At 46.1% G+C, this 22,559-nt stretch overlaps 1 protein-coding gene across 2 annotated transcripts; it reads left to right on the top strand.

Annotated features, from left to right (window-relative positions):
* The first annotated feature begins 1,286 nt into the window (after positions 1–1,286).
* On the top strand, positions 1,287–22,027 carry LOC144768781 (uncharacterized). Of its 2 annotated transcripts, none has more exons than XM_078652838.1 (3): positions 1,287–1,388; positions 12,656–12,775; positions 20,533–22,027. In XM_078652838.1, the coding sequence occupies exons 1-3, from the start codon at positions 1,292–1,294 to the stop codon at positions 21,525–21,527; spliced, it is 1,212 nt and encodes a 403-aa protein (XP_078508964.1). In that variant the 5' UTR covers positions 1,287–1,291; the 3' UTR covers positions 21,528–22,027. The 2 variants fall into 2 exon arrangements, with proteins under 2 accessions (XP_078508964.1, XP_078508878.1); XM_078652752.1 differs by having other exon boundaries at positions 1,290–1,388; positions 20,530–22,027.
* The last annotated feature ends 532 nt before the right edge of the window (positions 22,028–22,559 follow it).

The raw sequence follows: 22,559 nt of genomic DNA, 5'->3' as shown, positions 1-22,559 counted from the left end.
AGTCCAGCATAGCACACGCTGAGGCAGTCCAGCATAGCACACGCTGAGGCAGTCCAGCATAGCACACGCTGAGGGAGTCCAGCATAGCACATGCTGAGACAATTCAGCATAGCACATGCTGAGGCAGTCCAGCATAGCACACGCTGAGGTAGTCCAGCATAGCAAGCTTTAGTTCTGGCGGTACTGTTCCAATAGATCTCCCTTTCATAGTTTGCCGTAATCCGCTGCCCTCTGGAACCAATCTACGGGCATCAGAGATGTAGTGAGTCTGCAACTGACTTTATTGTTAACCGGTGGAACATGACAATGCGACCTACTGATCGTTTCTGGAGCTGCGAATAAGGTTCTACGCGCTTACACTTGGACACTGAGAACTCCCGTCTTTTGGTGTGGACCGGTTTAGTGACCGCAGACCAGCCCTGGTGTTGTGTAGATTAGAAAGGAGCCCTGCAGGGGTGTGTCAGTGACATTAAAAAGTCCATTAGCATTAGTGAAAACACTTACTTTACACTCTTCTGTTGTGCACAAAACCTAGTTAACCCGTTGGCTGCGTCGAACATTCAGCTCCAGTGCTGAATGTTAGAAAAACGGGTGGGGCAGCATCGGCCAAAGAACGTGCGCAGCACTACCAAGGTAGTGCACGCGACGGGCGTTGGCCGACGGCAGCAGCCAACGGGTTAATGGCCAAGTCAGGTACATTCACTTGTGTAGACTTACTCCTGCACCCAGGTGTAAATCTGCACTTGTTTGAGGATCACCATTCCTGAGTGCACATTCTCATCTACTTGTTCACTTGCATGTCTGCACCCTCTCAAATTAGGGGGTGAAGCTTTCTTCAAAACGAATTACAAGGGTAATGGTACTAATAGTAACGTTCCACACTTGGGTGGGGTCTTTGCCACTGTGGTGCAAATCTCCCTATAGGAAAGTGCAAGAAATATTATTAACATTTATTGTTCTTTAAAAAAAAAAGAGCTATTTGCATTTTTATTAACCTTGAACTAACAAAATTAAATGTTCTAGCAGGACCAACTCATCAGATTAAATGTTTATTAAATAACTAATTTAAATATATTAGTTTCATTTATAAATAACGATTTAATAATTGTATTTAAAACATCCTACCGTCACTGGCATTTTTAGATTTAAAAAATACTTATTACATTTAATTAGAAGCCATGTGCCTAGTTTAAATAATTTATTTAGTAAATGTTTTTTTTGTTTTTTTTAATAGCTTTATTTTTTAACCTTTATGATAATATTAATGCTGTGCTCCTGTGAAACAGACTCTATGACTGCCTCCTGTGTGTCTTCATTAAAAGAGACAGAAGATCTGAGGCCTGTGGATGATGACGCCGAGAGGAAACATGGCAGTGACTGTCCCTCAGGTGAGTGACACGTGGTGGAAGTCTCAGAGCACAAACACACACGTGGTCTCACATGACACACCTAGGAAGCTTACCACCTGCTCTCCCCTGGGGAGGCTCTCTGAGGGTCCTGTATGGGTGTCGGGGGTGCCCTAGTTTGGCCAGAGTGTTAAGTTGTATTTCTTCTAACCCGCAGGCCCTGCCCTTTGAAGACGCCCTCCCTGTGGTGCTTCCAGACTGAACACAATACGGTCTGTGGTGGGTGGGACTTCTCCCTGTAACTGTTCTTTACTGGACAGCATGTCTGGACTCACAGAGGAGGTCTGTGTTTCACAAGACACGCCTAGCGGCCACACCACATTACTGTGGACCCCCACTTATAGACAAGCATTTGCAATGCAGTAGGTCTCGCATTATTGAAAGTTTGAGTTATTGCCGTTGCAAGTGATAACGTCTGTTACATTATTTTTTTTTCTTCAAAAAATATCCCAGCAGTAGCATAAGGAATAAAAGAAAATCCACAAAGCAAGAAAAGGGTGCAGTACCACAGGCTGCTACGAGGTGTCCCTGTGGCGTTGTAAAGGGACCTCTATTGATCACATAAGGTACTGCATCCTTACTGCAATTATAAAGAGAAACCTTGCAGCTGAGCACAAGTTTCTATTTGGTTTTATTGGAAGTTAGATTTTTGTTGCTTTGCGTTTTAAAAATGCACCATTGTTGTTTATTTAGCATCTCATTTCCAATAATAACAATTGGAAACGATTTGCTCAGTTGCAATCTTTCTCTTTATAATTGCATTAAGACTGCAGGACTTATATGGATTTACAACTCCACAGGGACACCTAGTAACAGGTACTGCACCCTTTTCTTGTTTTGTGGATTTTCTTTCATTACTTAAGCTACTTCTAGTAAGCGATGCAGAAGCAGGGGGATAGCAGACAGTGCGCAAAACAGACAAAAAAGAGAGGGCGTGCAGGGATCGGGATCACATGGACAATGGAAGGTAAGTGGCCATGGGGAAGCGCACGTGCAACGGAGCTAGGTTGGGTATTGATGTGAAGTAAAAGGACAAAGGAATGGTAGGGACGCACACAGACAACAGAGGGGAGTAGCAGGCAAGAACAGCAAGAAGGTGGGTGGGAATTAAGGAAGCAAGAAGGGCAACAGAAGGAGAGAGAGGGTGGAAATACAAAGGCAAGAAAGAGGATGAGGAACCTGAAGTGCATAACGGAGACAGCTGGAAAACACATGCACTCTCCTAGAATGCTCAACCAAAAAGATAAAAAGTAGAAGCCTGAAAAGGGAGCAGTGGAGAGATGCAAGTAATCTGTCTCTGCTCCAGGAGAGGAACAAATAACAGAAGAGGAAGAAAGCCACAAAAGCTGACTAATAAGAGTCAAACAAATTTGAGTAACAGTAAAGCCAACCAATGGTAAGCAATGGGCGGGCCTGAAGGCCACTGTAAGTTTAAAATATGCAGGCGGGAAAAATAATAGATCTAACTCAATATGCTCCATATTTGTTGCGTTCATACGAAAAACATTGGAACAAATGGGTTTGCCTCTACTTTTAAAATGTGAATGATGAAGATATACTTTGGACAAAATTAATTTTTATTGTTTGCTATTATAAACGTAGCTTAAATAGTGTAAACTCAGTTTGCTTCAGTTTTTTAATGTAGCTGTTTCAAAGATCAGGTTTGTTTCTGAGATTGAAAATCTGTTTATAATAATAAAATTTTTATGTGGCACTTCGTACAATACTTCTACTGGTTCTAAGTTCTATAAATAAGGAGTGTCTCTAAAAGTTAAATTAATGGCACTGTTTACCACCCTCGAAAGGATGAAAGAGCGAGTTGGCCTTACTCATGACCTGCAGATCACGGTATTTGTCAGCACTGAGCGTTTAACACCTGTACCCCTCTGGTATGTGATGGGGACTGGAGTTAAGATCTGTTCCCACCTCTCCTGTCGACAGGTTCGCTGGCTCTTTCATGGCAGCTGGAGACTGGGTGTGGGAGGTGGCAATGGTGGAGTTCCCATACGTGATGTTTGCGCACAGACTTATTAGGCTGGCACCCGTGTGCAGTCTATGTAAGAAAGAATGAAATTGAAGAGCATGAGTGGTCTAATTTGGAAGGATCTTTCCAGAGTACATGCTGTTTTTATTCACCAGAAAATATAAAGTGATTTATTTTACCACCTTTAGGCAAAGTGTGGGCACGTTATTTCACATGGCTCATGGGCACTGTGCCAGATTTTAATATTTTGTAGATGTATCGTTAGGGTCCTTTATAAAATTCATCTATTTTCACCTAACCTATTTAGAATATTTTGCTGCAGAATAAAAAGTTGGCCCCGTTTAAAAAAATATATCTTGGTGATGTGGGCATGACAATAATAAAACAGTTTTTGGTTTCCATTAAAGTTTGCTTACACAACACCCTTTGTGATCGGGGCACAGGGTTGGGACCGCGCATGCATGGCCGTTTAATGCACCAGCCGCACCACAGCAAAAAGGCGCAGAGGAGAGATATTGTAGCCACAGCCGCCCCACAGCAAAAAGGCGCAGAGAAGAGATATTGTAGCCACAGCTGCCCCACAGCAAAAAGACACAGAGGAGAGCTAATGTAGCCACAGCCGCCCCACAGCAAAAAGGCACAGAGGAGAGATATTGTAACCACAGCGGCCCCACAGCAAAAAGGCACAGAGGAGAGCTATTGTAGCCACAGCCGCCCCACAGCAAAAAGGCACAGAGGAGAGATATTGTAGCCACAGCGGCCCCACAGCATAAAGGCACAGAGGAGAGCTATTGTAGCCACAGCCGCCCCACAGCAAAAAGGCACAGAGGAGAGATATTGTAGCCACAGCGGCCCCACAGCATAAAGGCACAGAGGAGAGCTATTGTAGCCACAGTCGCCCCACAGCAAAAAGGCACAGAGGAGAGATATTGTAGCCACAGCGGCCCCACAGCATAAAGGCACAGAGGAGAGCTATTGTAGCCACAGTCGCTCCACAGCAAAAAGGCACAGAGGAGAGATATTGTAGCCACAGCGGGCCCAGAGCAAAAAGACACAGAGGAGAGCTATTGTAGCCACAGCCGCCCCACAGCAAAAAGGCGCAGAGGAGAGATATTGTAGCCACAGCCGCCCCACAGCAAAAAGGCGCAGAGGAGAGATATTGTAGCCACAGCGGCCCCACAGCAAAAAGGCGCAGTGTAGAGATATTGTAGCCACAGCGGCCCGGTGTTAAACAGCCAAAGACCACAAAGGACTCAATCAGTCCATTCAGACTCCCAAAGCAAGAAATAAGTTTCCAAAAGAAATCCAAGATAATCAATTTCATCAGCCTTTCAGAAGAAATACAGGGATAGAAATGTTTCTAACTGACGCGTCAAGAATTTTCTATTCTATTAAGGAATCTGAGGCGAGGGTTATGCTTCTTTTTCTTAACTGAAATAACTCAGCAGCCAATCAAACTTTTAAATAGCATAACCCGGAAGGACTGGCCCTCCATAGTATGCACCAATCATGTAACCCCCAAAGGTATAAATGTCCTGAACACTAATCATCTTCCTCTTTCTTTACAAAACATCAAAATGTTCATATTGAAAATTGTAATTTCATGCAATGTTATGTATAATGATGTTGTGTTTCTTTCCGCCTATAATAATGTGTGAAGTATATCCAGTGAGTGGTATATTACGGCTTATATTCTCTTTTCAGGAGATCAGAGCAAGCCGTAATATACCACACACTGGATATACTTCAAACATTATTACGGGCGGGAAGAAACCCAACATCATTATACAGAACCTTGCATGAAATCATAGTTTTCAATATGAACAATCCATATTATCTATTGTATATTAATGTTTCCAGGGTGGGTTAATCCTCGTCTCTGTGTCCTTGATAGAAATGAAAATTCTTGACGCATCAGCTAGAATTTTTTTATTCTATGGCAGTCCACAGAGGTTTCGGCTTATGCTAGTTCAAAGTTGTAAGAGTTGAGTCGTCCATGCTAGATGTCGAAGAACTGTATTCACACTCTGTGCCATAGTAAGAATGTCTTCTAAATAAATGATGAGTTTCACTCCTCTCTCCCTCAAGAATTGAACCACTGGTTTGAGGAGTTCGGTGAAACACCAAGGGGCGGATGAAAGTCCGAACGGCATGGCAGAAAACTTGTACAATTTGGTTCTCTATTGGAATCGAAGGAACCTCCGAGTCTTTTACATTTTAAAGGAATGGAAGGTGCACCAGGAAAAGAGTCCAAACGCTAATAAGGAAGTCCTTTAAGTTTCTTTTATTCCTTATAGGAAAACATGCAGTCAAACATCAGCTGCACCTTTCATTCCTTCAAAATCTATTGTCTGGATTCCAGTGGAGGCCAACTGCGGCGGACTTCGGAAGTGTTGTGCACAGGACATTTTTTATTTATTGAACGGGGATTGAGGTGCTGAATTAAGGGTCAGCCACAGTTTCTGGGGTTTCGTAATGGATACGCGTCTTTTAAATCGAGACGCACCATCCAATCTTTTTCTAAGAGCAGATCTCACAGTAAGTGTATGCTCTCCATCTTAACGTAGCAATACACTACCCAAGAGTTGAACTCCCTGACATTTAAAACTAATCTGAAGCCCCGATCCTTCTTTGTAACTAAGAATACGGTGCTGATGTAACCGTGATTGTGAGGGGCTGTCTTTACAATTGCCCCTTTTTTCTTGAGGGACGCCACTTCGTTGTCTAGGAAAGACATTTCTACACGGGAAAAATGTATAAGTAGGTGTCTGTTGTGGGGCCACATACAATTCTATCTGAAAACCCTGTCCTTTCTGAAGTACCCAAAGGTCACTCGTCAAACTCTCCCACCTGTGTAGAAACAAGGTAATCCGGCCTCCCACTGTGACCTCCACCATGAATGAGTTTACCTGAATAGGAGGCTTCTCCGCTGTTATTCTGTCCTCGATACCCTCCCTTGTGCTGCCTGCCTCTGCACCATGGTCTCGAGTGGAGTAGAGGTTTGACGGCTGGGCTCTGCCATGTCCTTTTTGATCGAAGCCTCTGGAGGTCTGATTGAATCCACAGCCGGTTGCTCGAACCCTGAAGCGCCCGGCCCTGGTAAAAACCTTCTTGATGTTACTTTGAGCTTTGTCAAGTGCCGAGAATGTCGCCACATATTTCCCCAACTCTTTTACAATTTGTCACCAAATTGTAACCCATTCGGCTGGGTACCAGCTTCCGTCGTAGCCATGTCTGCAAGTTGTGGGTCAGTTCGCATTAGGAATGACCGTCTCCTCTCAGTTGATAAAGCGCATTGCCAAGAAAACCGAGAGCTCTCAGCGCCCATTCTAGTACCTCCATTGCACCTAATGGGGTGTTGGAATCTTTAGCCTGAACGGCTGAATCAAGGATCTTAGTGAGAGGTCCAGATATATCCAGTAGTTTATCCTGGCACCCTCTCCATGCCCTGTCTCCCCCTTTTTTGGCCTTTAGCAAACTTTTTCATAAACGTAGCCAAATTAGGACGCAATTCTGGCGTGTCTTCCAATTTGCCCAATAAGGAAGGCCTAGGGTATTCTGACCTCAAAGTAGCGCACACCTCGTGCTCAAATCTCTGTCGGAGGTTCCCCTGTACTTAGTGTGCTACCTCAACACATGGTCCCCATTCGGTAGACCTCGGGTGGATAATGTTTCTGTGGTCGAACAGCAGTTTTTTATTAGGTGGGGCACTACTCATATTGTGAGTTTTGCGCTTCCTTTTGGTTGCCTTTTTAGGTTCTTCCCTGTCCTGCTCGAAGTCAAATGTGTCCGGGGCGGCAGGAAGAGACTCCTCCGCCTCCCCTGGGTTCAGTAGAGCTGAATTTCAAGAAGGGAGGGACCCGCCATAACCATGGTCTTTATTGACATTAGACGGCACCCGGGAAAGGACTTCAGCTGAGGAGTGAAATGATGGCTCGCCAAGAGATGCCTTAAATTTACGCTTTCCATAGTTTTCCAGGGGCTTAGTAAATGGTTGTAAAACTTTGACCAGCGCCCTGTTCACAGACCCCTGGACGTGGGTATCCAGGGCTTCCACCAACTGCTACTCCATCTGATGCTCATAGGGCACCTCCTCAAATTCCGCGTAGTCATTATAATCTGCCCACTGGTCAACCTCCCCGGGGTAGTACGCCATCGTGCTATTGGAGGTGTGGAGGAGGTTTTTGGGGGTGAACCCAGGGGTGAAAAAGGCCCTAACATCCCACACCAACCTGAGTATAAATTTATTCCAGACCCAAAGCCTATCTCTTTTATATCCAATATATTTGCCAAAACTCTGTATCCCAACTAACTAGAAGACTAACTAGGAAAAACTATTTTCTTTAAGTGTGGAGGGTGCCACGCCTTTATTCCCTCTAGGGGCAGTGCCCTGCAACACTTAGCCACTCCGTCGGGCGTTCACTGAGGACCGGGGATTGAGCTGTCCTTAGAAGCGTATGCGCACTCAGCCAATCGGAAATAAAAACCTGATACAGCTGTCCGCGCATGCACGAATCCTGTGGCAATGAAAAGCGGACTGCTCCACGAGTGCGCAGAGCACGTCTGTCCCACTCCCGCGCCACTCAAGCCACCAGTAAATATATATCGGCAACAATACAGCAATTTACTTGTAACACAGATTGATCGTGACTATTAAAACACATTATACATTTGAAATAAATCGCATAGTAACCAAAATCACTCTAGATATAGTAAAATGAATGCACTTAACTCGCTGCTGCAGCAGCAAAGAAAGAGAAAGAAGATTAGTGTTCAGGACTTTGATACCTTTGGGGGGACCTGATTGGTGCATACTATGGAGGGGCAGTCCTTCCGGGTTATGCTATTTAAAGTTTGATTGGCTGCTGTGTTCTTTTAGTAAAGAAAGAGAAGCATAATCCGAAGCCGCTGTGGACTGCCATAGAATTCGGTTCAACAGAACGGTTACTTGCATTCATTTAAAGTAGTGGGTATTTGTTTTTAGTTTTTTACGCCTGCAGCACGCTCTGCTTTCCCAGAACCTCCTTTGAAATCAGATGCATTAATCCCAGCAGGGAGTCCGACAAAATATGTCAGGCAAATTAAATAAAATCACTTCATTATTCTAGTGTTTTGAGAGGCGCTAATTGGCCAAGAATGTTTTTCTTTAGTAAATGGCTCTTATATCGTACTCCAGCAGTGATTTCTAAAATGTATCCCAACACTCCACCTATTTGTTTTAGATGTAGACAACAAGGTCCTGCTAACTGGTCACATATCATGGTCCATTGTTCAAAAATTAGGATATTTTGGCAGGAAATTTTTGCTTTGTTCAAATTTATTTAAAGATCATTGCTCCTTGCTATGTTAACTTAATATTATATGTTTTTGATCCAGAACTTAAATTGTCTGAATCGTCAGTTAAGCTTGTGTACATCGTTATTGCAGTGGCAAGATCATTGTTACTTCAGTATTGGAGGTCAGAAACGGTGCTGACGATAAAGAAGTGGTTTCAAAAAATGAAACGCGTCAGGAAAAGTGAATATATATATGCACAAAGGATTGGGGGGTTGAGAAAATTCTCAAAAATACGGGGATCATATTTTGATTAATGGATACGTGTGTCAGTAGATTAAGAAAGTATGTATTTGCTTATCTTGATTATATGCCTGTATTATTATTATTATTTATAGTTTTATTATATGTGTTATGTTAGAGTATCAAGCCTTATTATTTATTCTGTATTTTTTTGCTAAGATGTGGAATGTCAAGTACTTCAATAAAAACTTAAAATAAATAAATAAATATTCTAGACAAAGCCAAGGCTTGGCTAATGGAACTGGAAGAATGTGGACAACACACCCACCACAAAGCGGCGGCAAGAGAGGAGTGCCCCCCTTACCCCATGCCCAACCCCTCCCCTCCCTCGGACACAATCTCAGAAGGGGCCCTTGTGCCGCCACTAAACCAACTGGGCTCTCTGCAGGACCTCCAGGCGCTCCAAGCCCTTGAACTGTTCTAAGCCAACATAGTGCATTGCATAACAAGCAACAACAATGGCCGAACAGCAACAACAATGCTACGCAGTAACAATAATAAAACAAGCTGTGGCAAAGGCCATCATTTTGGCTTTTGTGTAGCAAACAGGATTGCAAACACAGATCAAACACTGTACACGTTTCACACATGTAGGACATGTGTGGCATGGGCAGTAGCATAGGTATGTGTGGCATGGGCAGTAGCATAGGCATGGGTGGCATGGGCAGTAGCATAGGCATGTGTGTGATGGGCAGTAGCATAGGTATATGTGCCATGTGCAGTAGCATTGGTATGTGCGGCACGGGCGGTAGCATAGGCACGTGTGCCATAGGCAGTAGCATAGGTATGGGTGGGATGGGCAGTGGCATAGGCACGGGTGGCATGGGCAGTAGCATAGGTACGGGTAGCATGGGCAGGAGCATAGGCATGTGTGGCATTGGCAGAAGCATAGGTATGTGTGGGATGGGCAGTAGCATAGGCACGGGTGGTTTCCAAGCTCCCCTCGCACGCAGTTTAGTTACAGTGCAGGCAGAAGAACTATGAGTCCATAAAACAAAACAAGTGCAGCCTAGGCACTAGCTGTGCAAGCTTCTTCATAACCGAGCAGGAAGGACTCCGGCAACTTCCCAAACTCCCCTTACTCAAACATACCACATTCACAAGCTGAGGCACGTGTCTTTTTAAGACTTAAACATGTGCTTCTGGCACTCACAAAGAACATTCATTTTTTTGGTTGTTCCCTGAAAGAATGTGGCTTGTCTTTATGCGGGCCAAACATTTGCAATGCAAGAAGCCTCACATCAGCAAACAACAGGCAGTGTTGTGAGGGTGCAGTACCACAGACTGTCACTAGGCGTCCTAAGTGATCTTTTTGACCACATATAGGACTTCACCTCCAACCTGGCCAAGGAAAGGATATGGCGCAGCGGTGGAAGCTGCCACCTGGGAACCTGGGCATCCGGAATCGAGTCTGCCGTCAGCTGGATTGTTTAATTCCCCCCATGAGCAAGTGCGCTATATGAATAAAAGCAACATTTTTTAAATATCTTTAAAGCAGTGTTGTGAGGAAAACATCAACGGCCTCAGAGGGGTGTCGGGGTCTGGAGCAGTGCTGTGGGAAGGGTCATGGGGAGGCACTGGGACCCCACTGCAAGCAAATTAAGCAAAAGGAAGTTTAATTGCACAAGTAAACAGAACACTTAAGGAGCAAAGGAACAGCCCAATAAAAAAAAGAGTTCTGTTTAAATAAATAACCTGAACAGTAAGAACATGTGTAAGAGCACCTGTCCTCATGGGAGGATACAAATTTCTAAAAGCAGGGACTATTAAGTGTATTCACCAATGAAAAGACAGCATTTCTAAAGGAAAGCAATAGGAACCAGTGAAAATGATGGGCGTTTTTACAATCCTTTACCCTAGATACTGCATGTCTCGAAGAGACAGCGCTATTGCTGCCTAGGCGAGACCTAAAAACAGGATGAAGTATCCTCTGCTGTAATTATAAACATATTACAAGTCACCAAGGACTTCCCTTGTGAAACATGAATGAGGCTGAAGGGCTAGTGGTTTTGCAAGATAATGGAACTCCGAGGTCACTTGAGTTATGAGACATAGATAGTACATGTCTTTATTTTCACAAAACAGATAACATTAATACAAGTTTGAAATTTCTTGCAAACACATTTAATCAGTTTAATGTACATCGGTGTCAGTTGGTTTTGGCTCCCCTGCTTTGAACTCTACCTGTGCAATATATACAGATTATCATGTAGAAAGGGGTGTGACAAGCTGTCTTCCATTTAATTATTTAAACAATTTTTAAGTGTTTTGCTTTACACCCTGTCGTCTGCTGTTACTGCTGGGTAGGGGCGTAATTCAGATGAGACAGGTGTTTGTACACAGTCCTCAGGCCTCCATGTTTTACATGAGGTGTAATGCTTCGCCAACTATGATTCAGAAAGAGTATCGTTTTCACCCCAGCGACTGATGTGTTTGTGTTTTTTGGGGCTTTTCATAATCTGGGTAGCTCTGTTTTACTAGAGAGAGTGAGGGATGTGGCAGCCGCTGGTTTAAAGACGAGCGGTTGAATCCGAGGCGGAAAAACCTATTCAATTCCAATCTAACTCCTCAGCTGACACCCATACAACAAATCATATAAACTAAAGATACAAACCAAGATCAGGCTGCAATAAACAATAGCCTCATTCTGATTGAATGCTGGATGCATCACAACATCGCGGCAGACATTTATTGACTGTAACTCATGCCACGCTTAGGAGGTGAGAGATGAGTGTGTCAGTCCATCGTTCAGGAGGAAGAGAAGCTTGTACTTTTGGGAGTCTGCTTCATAGCCAAGATGCACATGAAGACCTGGGGACGCTTTTTTAAATGTGGTGCATTTTCCTTGTTAGTGCCTGGCACAGCTTTTAAAAGGTGTGCCAAGTGCAACCCGGGAAAGCGCCTTCTTATGTTCAATGGCTGCCCCCCGGGGCAGCTGCAAACTCGTGCTGCCCTGGGGGCTGCGCATTCAGTGAAATACAGCACAGCTTTGAAGCAGCCGCCCTGTGTTTCACTAGACAGGTGGCAACCCCCCTGCACTTTTAAGAGGGGAAAGAGACCACCTTGCAGGTGGGTGCAGTGAGTGACTGCATCCGCCTGCAAGGGGATGTCTTGGGGGTCCATAAAACCCCCTTTTCCACCCGCCAGAGGGCTACTATCTGGGGGTGCACTGACAGTGCACCAACTTTTGGGTGTCTTTAGCTGTCATAGCGCCTCCTGACACCTTCTTTGCCTCCGCGCCCGTGTCTTTAATCATACGCGGGCTCAGAGCCAAAGAGATTCCCTCATTTGCAAGAAGCCACGCCCCATGCAAGTGAGGGAACGCCCTCTGGTAATTGCACTGGCTCTATATGTGCGTCAGCGCTATCTGTATTACAGAAAGGGCCGCACAAACTTCTGCAGCCATTCCGGTGATGCCAAAGTGCCACAGGAGCGTGCAAAGCCGGCACGCATGCCCATTGAGCCCCAATGGCACTTTTCATAATACGGCACCTGCACAGATACACTTATGGGAGTTGTGTAAAGAGTTCCTTTTCCCTCCATTCTTTGCTCATCAAGTTAGAGTTGTATGTTCCAGTTGTGCAAGGTATTGGGGCTTTATGCAGTCAGTCAGCAGATTTCACACTCATGCAGACAGTACATTGAAATGCAAATGTTGTAATTATATTTTGGTTTGAATTCATTTTAGGCTATGGGACGATGACCAATATAATTTCGGTCATCATTAAAGAGGAGGAGGAGGAGGAGGAGGGCCATCCCACTACCTATCCGAGGCCAGAGGAAACACAAAACGTCAGTTGTGCTCCAGGTAAGAAATGATGCTTTCCTACATAGAATCACGCGAAGGCTGACCGCTCCAGCTGGGATTACAGTGACACATACCTCCAGTAAGTGTCTGCCTATCCTCACTTCCGGTATTAGGGGAAGACGTGCATCAACCAAGCACCTGGCCATCTACACTTACGGGGTCGTATTATGGAAAGTGCCCCAGGGGCACAATGAACATGGTTGCCCACTTTACGTGCCCTGGGGCACTTTGGTATTATTGAAGGGGCCACAGCCGCTTGTGCTGTCCTTTTTGTAATACAGATAGTGCTTGCACCAATATAGTGCCAATGCTATCACCAGAGTGTGTTCTCTCATTTACATGGGGCAATGGAGGGAATCCCTTTGCATTCTCCCTTTGGAGATGCGGCGCACAGGCAAAGAAGCTGTCAGGAGGTGTGCTGACAGTGAGCCTCCTGATAGCAGGCCTCTGGGGTGGGAGATGGGTCCCTTGGACCCTTAGGGCCCCCAATGTTGTACATCTGTCACCTCCTGCACTGACTCCTCCCCCTTCACCCCAAACAAAGCAGAACAGCAAGATCCAGACCCCAGGACACTTGGTACACGAACACTCAGACGGATGAATCACCACTGAAAACAACTAGAGAGCAAACGGAGAACGAGCCAGGACAATTGTTAGAAGGGGCGATCCCAGAGGCCAGGATATGCTCTCCCGACAACCCGTGACCCACCTCTCCCAGGAATACTGCAGAATCCTAACGTGAGGTCCTCGCCGGGGAGGACTTTGTGTCTAAGATCGTACACACTGAGCTCACACCACACTTATGAACGGACACCACACCGTGGATTTCAGTAAGCAAGTTATTTATCACACAGTAGAGTTTGAGGCAAAATGAACACGTATTTACAAGCGATCGAGGGATCGTAAAGTCTCAGTGGTAAGGAGGAGGGAAGCGGGACAGTCTCAGTATTAGGCCCGTACGAAACGTACCCTCGCACAGCTCTCAATCCTCGAGCCGGGGGATACGGAAGATGGAGGTCGTACTGGCTGCTCCACTCACTTCTTCTCGAGCCAGGTCGTGTTGGTAGCGTCGATGGTCCAGCCGGACCAGAGTTCTCCTCGAGCCACGACGAGGTCAGTAGGGCTTGATCCAGAGTGAACAGAGTGTCTGTTGGTTCTTGAGGAGCCGCGACCACGTTAGCAGGGCTCAGGGTGTTCCACGAATGTTCTTAAAGTTCAAGGATGAGCTGCGACGATGTCAGCAGGGCTCTGAGGTTCCAGTTCCTTCTTCAGCAGGGCTCGATAAGTTCCAAAGTTCAGTCTTCTCCCCAAGTGTTGAGCCGCGATCAGATCAGCAGGGCTCTCTTGTCCAGGATACAACTGCCTGCTAGTTGTTGGGCGGGCCTTGATACAGCGCAGTGGCCCTTTGATGTCCGGACCCTCGCAGGCAGAGATCTCATGCCTCGGGGCTGGTCGTCGGAGTGTTCCGTCGGCTGGCCCTTTGATCCTTTTGAAGATGCGTCCGGGGATTCCCATACGCCCAGCAGGTTCTGGAGCCAGCTCTCGGGGAGGCCAGAGTGCAATCGAAACTCCTTGGTCTTATCTCACTCAGGAAGCCCTCTACCCCCCAGCCGGGCATGGCGCGTCTGCAGCCTAAGTTTCGCTGGGGCCGGGGTCAGGCAAGGGCTATGGAGTCAGGGGCCTCGGGAAGGGTAATGGCGGCCGGTGGCCCTGTGGGGTGATGCAGGTTTGGGCGCCCGGTACCGGGAAGAGACTGTGGGAATGGTCGTCCGTTGGTAGGGTCGTGTAGGGAGTGGGTCGGACAGGGAACGGGACGACAAGGGGTTTCTGGATGCAGGGCTAGGCTAACGGGGCGCTGAGGAACGGGAAACCATGCCACGAGGCCAGATCCAACACGAATGCAGACAGGAGCACCGTCCAAATCCACCTTCAGACAAGTCCACCAAAGGAACTAGCCACCAAACGTGCCGCTCCGGTGGATCGCATCAATACCAGCACCAACAGAAGCAAAGAAATGTTCACCGTTGTGAAGCATTTGACCTCACAGGCCGCTGCCTTCAACTCAATCACCCCTTCGGAGGACCTCTGCAGCACTTTCAGTTCTTCAGCAACAAAATCACCACTATCTACAGCAACTTCAAACCTCAAATGGACCGGACAGACCTCTCCAAAGGCCTCCCGATCTTATCCAAATAACTTATGCTCGCCATCATCTCATAAGAACTGCTCCCACCGTGAAGTCAATCAACTCAGGAGCCCCATCAGAACCCTGCCCCACCATCTCCAGAGTACTGCAATCCATCAGCACCATGCTCACACTCATTCTGAATGCTTCCTCCTATTCCACAACCTTCCCAGATGCTTGGAAATAGGCACCGGTTCTCCCATTGCTGATGGAACCCCCTACTGCCCCGTCAATGCTTACCAACTGAAGACCAATCTCCCTGCTACTGTTCCCGCCCAAGATCTTTGATAAAATCATCAACAAACTCCTCACTGAATACCTCAACGACCACAAACTTCTCAACATCACTCAGTCTGGTTTCAGACCCACCAACAGCACAGAAGCTGCCATCATCGCTGCCACAGATGACATCCGCATGACTCTGGATGGAGGAAACATGGTGGCCTCATTCTCCTGGAACACTCTGCAGCATGTAGCACAGTCTCCTACCCCATCCTCATCCAAAGCCTGCACAACATTGAAATCTAAGGACACACAATCTGATGGATCTGCTCTTTCCTGATTGGATGGACCAGGCAATTAGCCTGATACCTCGGATGACGGTGACCTCATCTGCAAAGTTCTGCAAGGATCCTCCCTGAGCCTGACCCTCTGCAACGCAGAAATGATCTCTTTAGCCAGCATCATCCACTCTCCCAACATCCTCTCCTATGCCAACGATACACAGCTCAAGCCCTCCCTCACAGACCAGAATGACTGAAATCACCCACTGGATGAAGACCAGTTGTCTAAAGCTGACAAGACTGAAATCATGATCTTCGTGAAGAGCACTTCACCATGGGGCTTTACGTGGTGGGCAATAGTTTTTGGACTGACACTCACCCCCACCATCCACACCAAGAACCTCTGGCTTGTCATCGACAGCAAACTCGACATGACAGCTCAAGTCAATGCTGTCACAACCTCATGCTTCCATACCCTGAAGATGATTTTTGAACGGCTCTCAATCAGCAACAGCAAAACCGTCATGCATACCCTGGTGACAAGCAAGCTGAACTACGAGAACATCCTCTATGCCAGGATCAACAAAAAACTCACAGAGGCCTGCAGACTATTCAGAACTCTAAGGCCAGTTACGCTCAAGCTCCCATGCCGAACTCACATCATTCCTCACCTGAAGGACCCCCTCTCGTTTTCCATACACAAACGAACACAATTCAAACTCCTCACCCACACTTTCAAAGCATTACATAGCACTGGTCCAGCATGCCTCAACAATTGCATCTACTCAAAGAAACCTTCCAGACACCTCTGCTCGTCCGCACTCCTTGCTCAAATCCCACAGACACGAAAAACCATATCTGTCAGTCACACCTTCTCCTACTTCGCTCGTAAAGTGTGGAAGGACCTGTCACTACACATAAGAACCTCCCCCCCACTTCTTGAATGCAACAATAGGAGAGGGAGAGGGGTTGGCCTAACGGCTAAGGCGCTCGACCTCGGACCTGGGGATCTGGGTTCGAGTCTCGGTAACGACGCCAAAACCTCCTGTGATTCTGGGCAAATCACTTAATTTCCCCGTGCCTAAAATGAAAGTGTGTCCTCATGTAACGTAACTGGTGCTATGTAAAGCGCTCTGATAACTGATTCGGTTCGGTTCTAGTTCGCGCTATATAAAACTCTACAAAAAAAAAAACAATAAGATGAAGACCTGACTTTTCGAGTAGTCCCACTAGTCCATAGGTTTGGTTAGACTCAAACCTGCTCAGGGCCAGAACAGTGCCGTCTACAAATCTGCATAACATGGCATACCACATGGCTGTCCAACATGCGTCCTTCATTTGACTAATGAATTGAATTGAATTGAATTGAATTGAAAGAAAATTTATAATGCGCAAGAACAATGACCCGCAGGTATCAAGGCGCCTAGCCAAAGATAAAAGAATGATCAGGAAAAGGACATAGGGACCTAAACATATGCTTGGCGGAAGAAAAGGGTTTTTAAGGCAGTACGGAAGTTCTGTAGGGACGGGAGAGATCTCAGATCCAGAGGAAGTTCGTTCCACCACTTAGAAGCAAGGGTGGAAAAGGCTCTGCCACCCCATTTGGCTCTTCGTACACGGGGGGCTGCCAAAAGCAGTTTTCCAGAGGAGCGCAGAGTCCTTCGGGGGACATAGTGGGAGATGATGGATCCTATTCCAGAGTCGCTCTTTTTGGCAATGGCTCTATAGGTCATACAAAGGACCTTAAACCGGATACGATATTCTACCGGCAGCCAGTGCAGCGTTTTCCTGGCTGCAGTGGCCGAAGAGCGTCTGGGGATATCCAGGACAAATCTGGCTATGGCGTTTTGTACTACCTGTAAGCGCTGCAGCTGTCCTTTATTAAGTCCAGCATACAGCGCGTTACAATAGTCCAGACGCGAGCCAATAAGGGCAACAGCTATTTGTTTTCTTGCCTGGAGGGAAAGATATTTCCTGACCCTCCGCAGAGTGTGGATCAGGCCCCAACAGGTGGAAATGGTTCTGCTCACCTGGTTGCCTAAGTTAAGGGCAGGATCTATTAGCACCCCGAGATTTTTTGCAGAAGATGTGGGGGAAGGGCACGTTCCAAGAGAGTCAGGCCACCAATTGGCTGACCAGATGTTTTCTTTCCCCCCAAACACCATCACCTCCGTCTTCTCCCCATTCAGTTTCAGAGAGTTCTGGATCATCCAGTTACCAACCGCCTCCATACAAGATCTAAACTTGGAGGCGATTAGTTCATCTGAATGGGGAAGAGAGACGAGGATTTGAGTGTCGTCTGCATACGAGACTACCTCCATCCCGAATGATCTTATTAATTTGGCTAGTGGGGTAACATAGATATTAAAGAGGGTCGGGCTAAGTGCTGACCCTTGAGGAACCCCACATAGCACAGGACGGGATGGAGATAGAAATTCCCCAAGCTTGACTCTTTGTTCCCTCCCCGTGAGGAAGGAGATCAAGAGATCCAGAGCTGCGTTCTTCACCCCCACCTCCCTCAGCCGTGATGTAAGTACTGAGGGGGAGAGGGTGTCGAAAGCCGCAGTTAGATCTAGCAGGACCAGGAAAGAGGTCTGGCCCTCATCTACTGTCGTTCGGATCTTGTCAAGCACGATGGTGAGGGCTGACTCGGTGCTAAATTCTTTCCTGAATCCATGCTGGGAGGAGTCTAAGCATCCTGAGCTTTCAACAAAGGCAGCGAGATGCTTGTTAAGGTGTGTCTCAAGCATCTTCGCAGGAGCAGGGAGCAAGGAAATAGGCCGGAAGTTTTTTAGGATCCCCGGATCCAGAGAGGCCTTTTTCAGCAGGGGTTTTACTACCGCCTTCTTCCACTCTGCAGGGAAAATGCCATCTCTAATGGCTAGATTCATTATCTCTAGCAGCGGTGGTAAGAGGGTCTCCCTACACTGCTTGATGACTTTCAGTGGGCAGGTGTCCAGAGGTGAACCCGACTTAGTCTTGGCTAACAGTAGCTCAAGATCTTGTAAAGCCAGCGGGGGAAAGGCGTCCAGAGTGCATGGTGGGGAGATTTCAGTGATGATCGAGCTCGTCTCTACCCTAGGTGTAGATGCACTGAGAACATCTCTTTGTTCCTCGAGGGCTAGGTGGATATCCTGAATTTTAGAGTGGAAGAATGAGGCGATCTTATCACAGAGGTCCTGCGAAGAGATGACGGGGTCAGGGGCTTGCAATCTGATCAGGGAGTCCACAGTTTTAAAAAGTTCCTTCGGGTAGGAGAGCGAGGAGGTCGCGGTCACAAAGTATTCTTGTTTAGCCTGCGCAATTTCAGCTTTGTATTTTTTAACAAGAAGTCGATGAGCTTCCTTGTTCTTGAAGTCCCAACTAGCATGCCATAGCCTCTCCTTTCTCCTCACTTCTTGCCGAAGAAGCCTAAGGGAGTTGGAGAACCAGGGGGCAGAAGGTCTCTTTCTAGCGCGGTACCGGGATTGTTCTGGGGCTAGTTGATTCAGGGCCTTGGTGGTGACCTGTTCAAAGTGAGCGACTGCAGACTGTACACTATCTAGGCCGGTGGTAGCAAGGCTTGCAGCCCAGGGCACAAAGGAATTGCTATTAATATTCCTGAAATTTCTAGAAGTTTCTCTTGTATGGTTCCCTAGTTTACGGGGGTTCTCCCTGTGGTGTTTCAGAAGGAAAGGGACCGCCAGGTGGTCAGACCAGGAAAGATGGATCGGATCCTTGGAGGTCAAACGAGGGTCATTGGAAAAGATGCCATCCAGGGTGTGGCCAGCACGATGAGTGGCTCCCGTGACACGTTGCGTAAGCCCGCAAGATTCTAGGGCCTCAATGAGACAGGAGGTGTCAGAGAGGTCGTGCCGCTCTAGGTGGTAGTTGAAGTCACCCAGGATGGAAAAATTGTCTTGGCCAAAAAAGGGTTCAAGAGATTGGAGAAGGTGGTGCGTGAAGTGGGTTCTCGAGCCGGGGGGACGATAAATTAAGATACCGTTAAAAAAGGGGCGTCGCTCTTCCTTTATTGTGAAATAAAGAGCTTGAAAACTGTCAGGAGAATCAGTCATGGGTACTATGTGGCATTGAAAGTGATCTTTGTAAAGGATCGCTATCCCCCCTCCCACTCGTCCCTGCCTATCAAGTCTGGCCAGGCAGTAACCTTCCGGGACAGCCTCAATTAGATCAGGGTCGGAAGAGTCCTTAGCCCAGGTTTCGGTCACAAACACTAGGGTGGGCGTTCTGTCCAGTACCATCTCCTTAAACATGACCTTGTTCTTGATAAGGGAGCGGGCATTAACCAAGATGCCCTCTACTTCTACTATATTAGAACTAGATGTGACGGGGTGTTCAGGGGTAGGGTAGATGGGGGCGGGGTTGGGGGGTCTTAACGGAAGATAACAGCCACAACGAGGTGGGAGCAAAAAGTCGTCCGGTTCGTAAGAGTGAGAACAGCGATTTTTACAAGGTTTAAGAGCCAGCAGATCGCGGAGAGAATAGCTGCAAAGAGGGGATGGCATTTTACCAGAGTCCAGGGACCAGCCGTCCAGCTCGTCCTTAGCGCGGACGGGTGCAGACGGGCTGACTCTGGCTGGACTCCGGCGCAGGGACGGCGCCCCCGCAAACGCGACCGCTAGCGCGGTACACCACTGTTTCCTTATATCTGGTCCACTAGAGCGCTCCCACCACTCTAGCCCCCACTCAAGATGGCCGCCGAGTACAGAAAAGCCTGACCCCGGTTTGAAGCTCTAACGGCAGCAAACGCCGTGGAAAATGAGCGAAAATGCGTGCAAGTTAATTATAGGTATGCTGAGTGCATTACAGAATGGAAATATAAATAATGTGGGTCTGTCACATGACTGACATTAGTATGTCTCATGAGCGACAAGAGTCTGTTATCTATTTGACATTACCTGAGTGTCCAACATTTGTGTATCAAAGGAATCCTTGGTACTGCCTCTCATTGTAACATGCAAAACATTCCTGTAGCAGTACAGCCAACCACTGAGATGTAATATCACACATTGTTGCTCGTTTATGTAAACTATTTCCCTGTTTTTTTTTCATTTTTTTTCATTCAGCAGCCTTCCAGTCAGAAGAAAGAAGTGTGAACAGGGGAGAGACCAGTACATCCACGGAGTGTAAGACGTTTACTGACAATTTCATCCTAAATCAACAACACGATCTCCAGACAACAGAAAGACGCTTGACCAGCAGTGAGTGGGAGAAAGCATATAGGACTAAGGTATTTTTTGCGGCACATCAGAGACCCAACAAAGGGCTGAGACCCTTTCCCTGCACAGACTGTGAAAAACGCTTTACTCTAAAGTCTGATCTCGTAATTCACAGAAGAATACACACAGGAGAAAGGCCGTTTCAGTGCACTGACTGTGGGAAAAGCTTTACTAAAAAAGGAAATCTCCTAAATCATCAGAGAACACACATCGGAGTAAGGCCATTTCCCTGCACAGAATGTGGGAAAAGGTTTACTGAAAAGGGTTCTCTTCTAAGACACCAATGGATACACACTGGAGTGAGGCCCTTCAAGTGCACAGAGTGTGAAAAGAGTTTTGGGGTGAGAACAGCTCTTACACAACACCAAAGAATACACACAGGAGTGCGGCCCTTTACCTGCACCCAGTGTACAAAATGTTTCATTGTTAAATCTGCTCTATTACGGCATCTAAATATTCACAAGGGGATTAGGCCCTTTCACTGCACAAACTGTGACAAATGTTTTATTGATAAGACAGCTCTTTTACAACACCAAAGAATTCACACAGGAGTGAGACCTTTTAACTGCACCGAGTGTGATAAGACTTTTACTCTGAAACCATCCCTCATACAACACCTACGAATACACAGAGGTGTAAGACCCTTCAAGTGCACTGTCTGTGAAAAGTGTTTCACTCTGAGCACAACTCTTATACAACACCAGAGAACACACACAGGAGAGAGGCCTTTTAATTGTACTGAGTGTGAGAAGAGTTTCACTGCAAAACAATCTCTTTCACGACATCTGAGACTACATGAGGAGAAGAAAGATGGAGTTGGTGTAAAGGAGAGTGCAGCTTCTTAAGGGCACAGATCCTTTAACTATGCTGGCAACATTCCGTTTTCTGCTGACATTCACTGATCTTATGTAATGCACTGACGTACAGCATCGTTGTTGTCCCTTAATTCATTCGGCGACCGATCTTCTGACGTTTGACTCCTCCTTCAACAGAGTGAACTATAATTTTGCAAGCATTATATGTAATTTTGTACTACCCTAGGTGGTCTTTGAACTAACTGGCTCATAAGACGTATTTTTTTTTTTCTGCTGTGTCTTAATAGGGAATAATTGCATTTAAACCAGTATTTCCGTGCCTCTTGCAGTGCAGGTAAAAAACATTTCTTTGTTCAGAATTCTTTTAAACAATTACAAAATGGGCCCTTTGGCAGTTCCTGATAACCTTGTAATGGAAACAATCCCACCTTGATTTAAATTTATATAATTAGCTAAGAAATTAATCAGTTTATAAAGTACATTTCAACCATGTATGTATAATGTATTGCAAAAATAGAATGCACTGAAAATACTCTCTTCTTTTTTTATTTGTAATAGGACTTCCCTAGTATAATATATTTGTTGACATTACCAGTAAACATTGACACTTTTCCACTGGCCCAAATCCACAGTAAATGGATATACATTAGATTTTACTTTTGCCTTGAACCTGACATGCTGTAGAATATGTCATGTAAGTATCACAAGTACATTACTAATATCACAAGTACATTATAAGTATCACACGCACATTACAAGTATACAAGTATTTCACATACATCACAAGTATAAAAGTATTACATGTAAATTACAAGTATTACACGTACATTAGAAGTATTACACGTACATATCAAGTATACAAATATTTCACCTACATTACAAGTATATAAGTACTTCAGCTACATTACAAGTATTACCGTATATTACAGGTACTACATGTATATTTGAAGTATACAAATATTACACGTACATTACAAGTATACAAGTATTTGACGTACGTTCAAAGTATTTAAGTGTTACAAGTACATTACAAGTATAAAAGTATTCTGTGTGCAGAAATCT

The sequence above is a fragment of the Lissotriton helveticus genome, chromosome 1_1 (assembly GCF_964261635.1).
Source record: "Lissotriton helveticus chromosome 1_1, aLisHel1.1, whole genome shotgun sequence".
In the NCBI taxonomy this organism is placed as follows: domain Eukaryota; kingdom Metazoa; phylum Chordata; class Amphibia; order Caudata; family Salamandridae; genus Lissotriton; species Lissotriton helveticus.
This window is presented reverse-complemented; position numbering and strand designations above follow the sequence as displayed.

Coding starts and splice junctions, on each gene's coding strand:
- LOC144768781 (XM_078652752.1), top strand. CDS start 1,292: ATGACTGCCTCCTGTGTGTCTTCATTAAAAGAGACAGAAGATCTGAGG. Junction 1,389..12,655: donor TGGCAGTGACTGTCCCTCAG/GTGAGTGACACG, acceptor AATTCATTTTAG/GCTATGGGACGATGACCAAT. Junction 12,776..20,529: donor AAACGTCAGTTGTGCTCCAG/GTAAGAAATGAT, acceptor TTTTTCATTCAG/CAGCCTTCCAGTCAGAAGAA.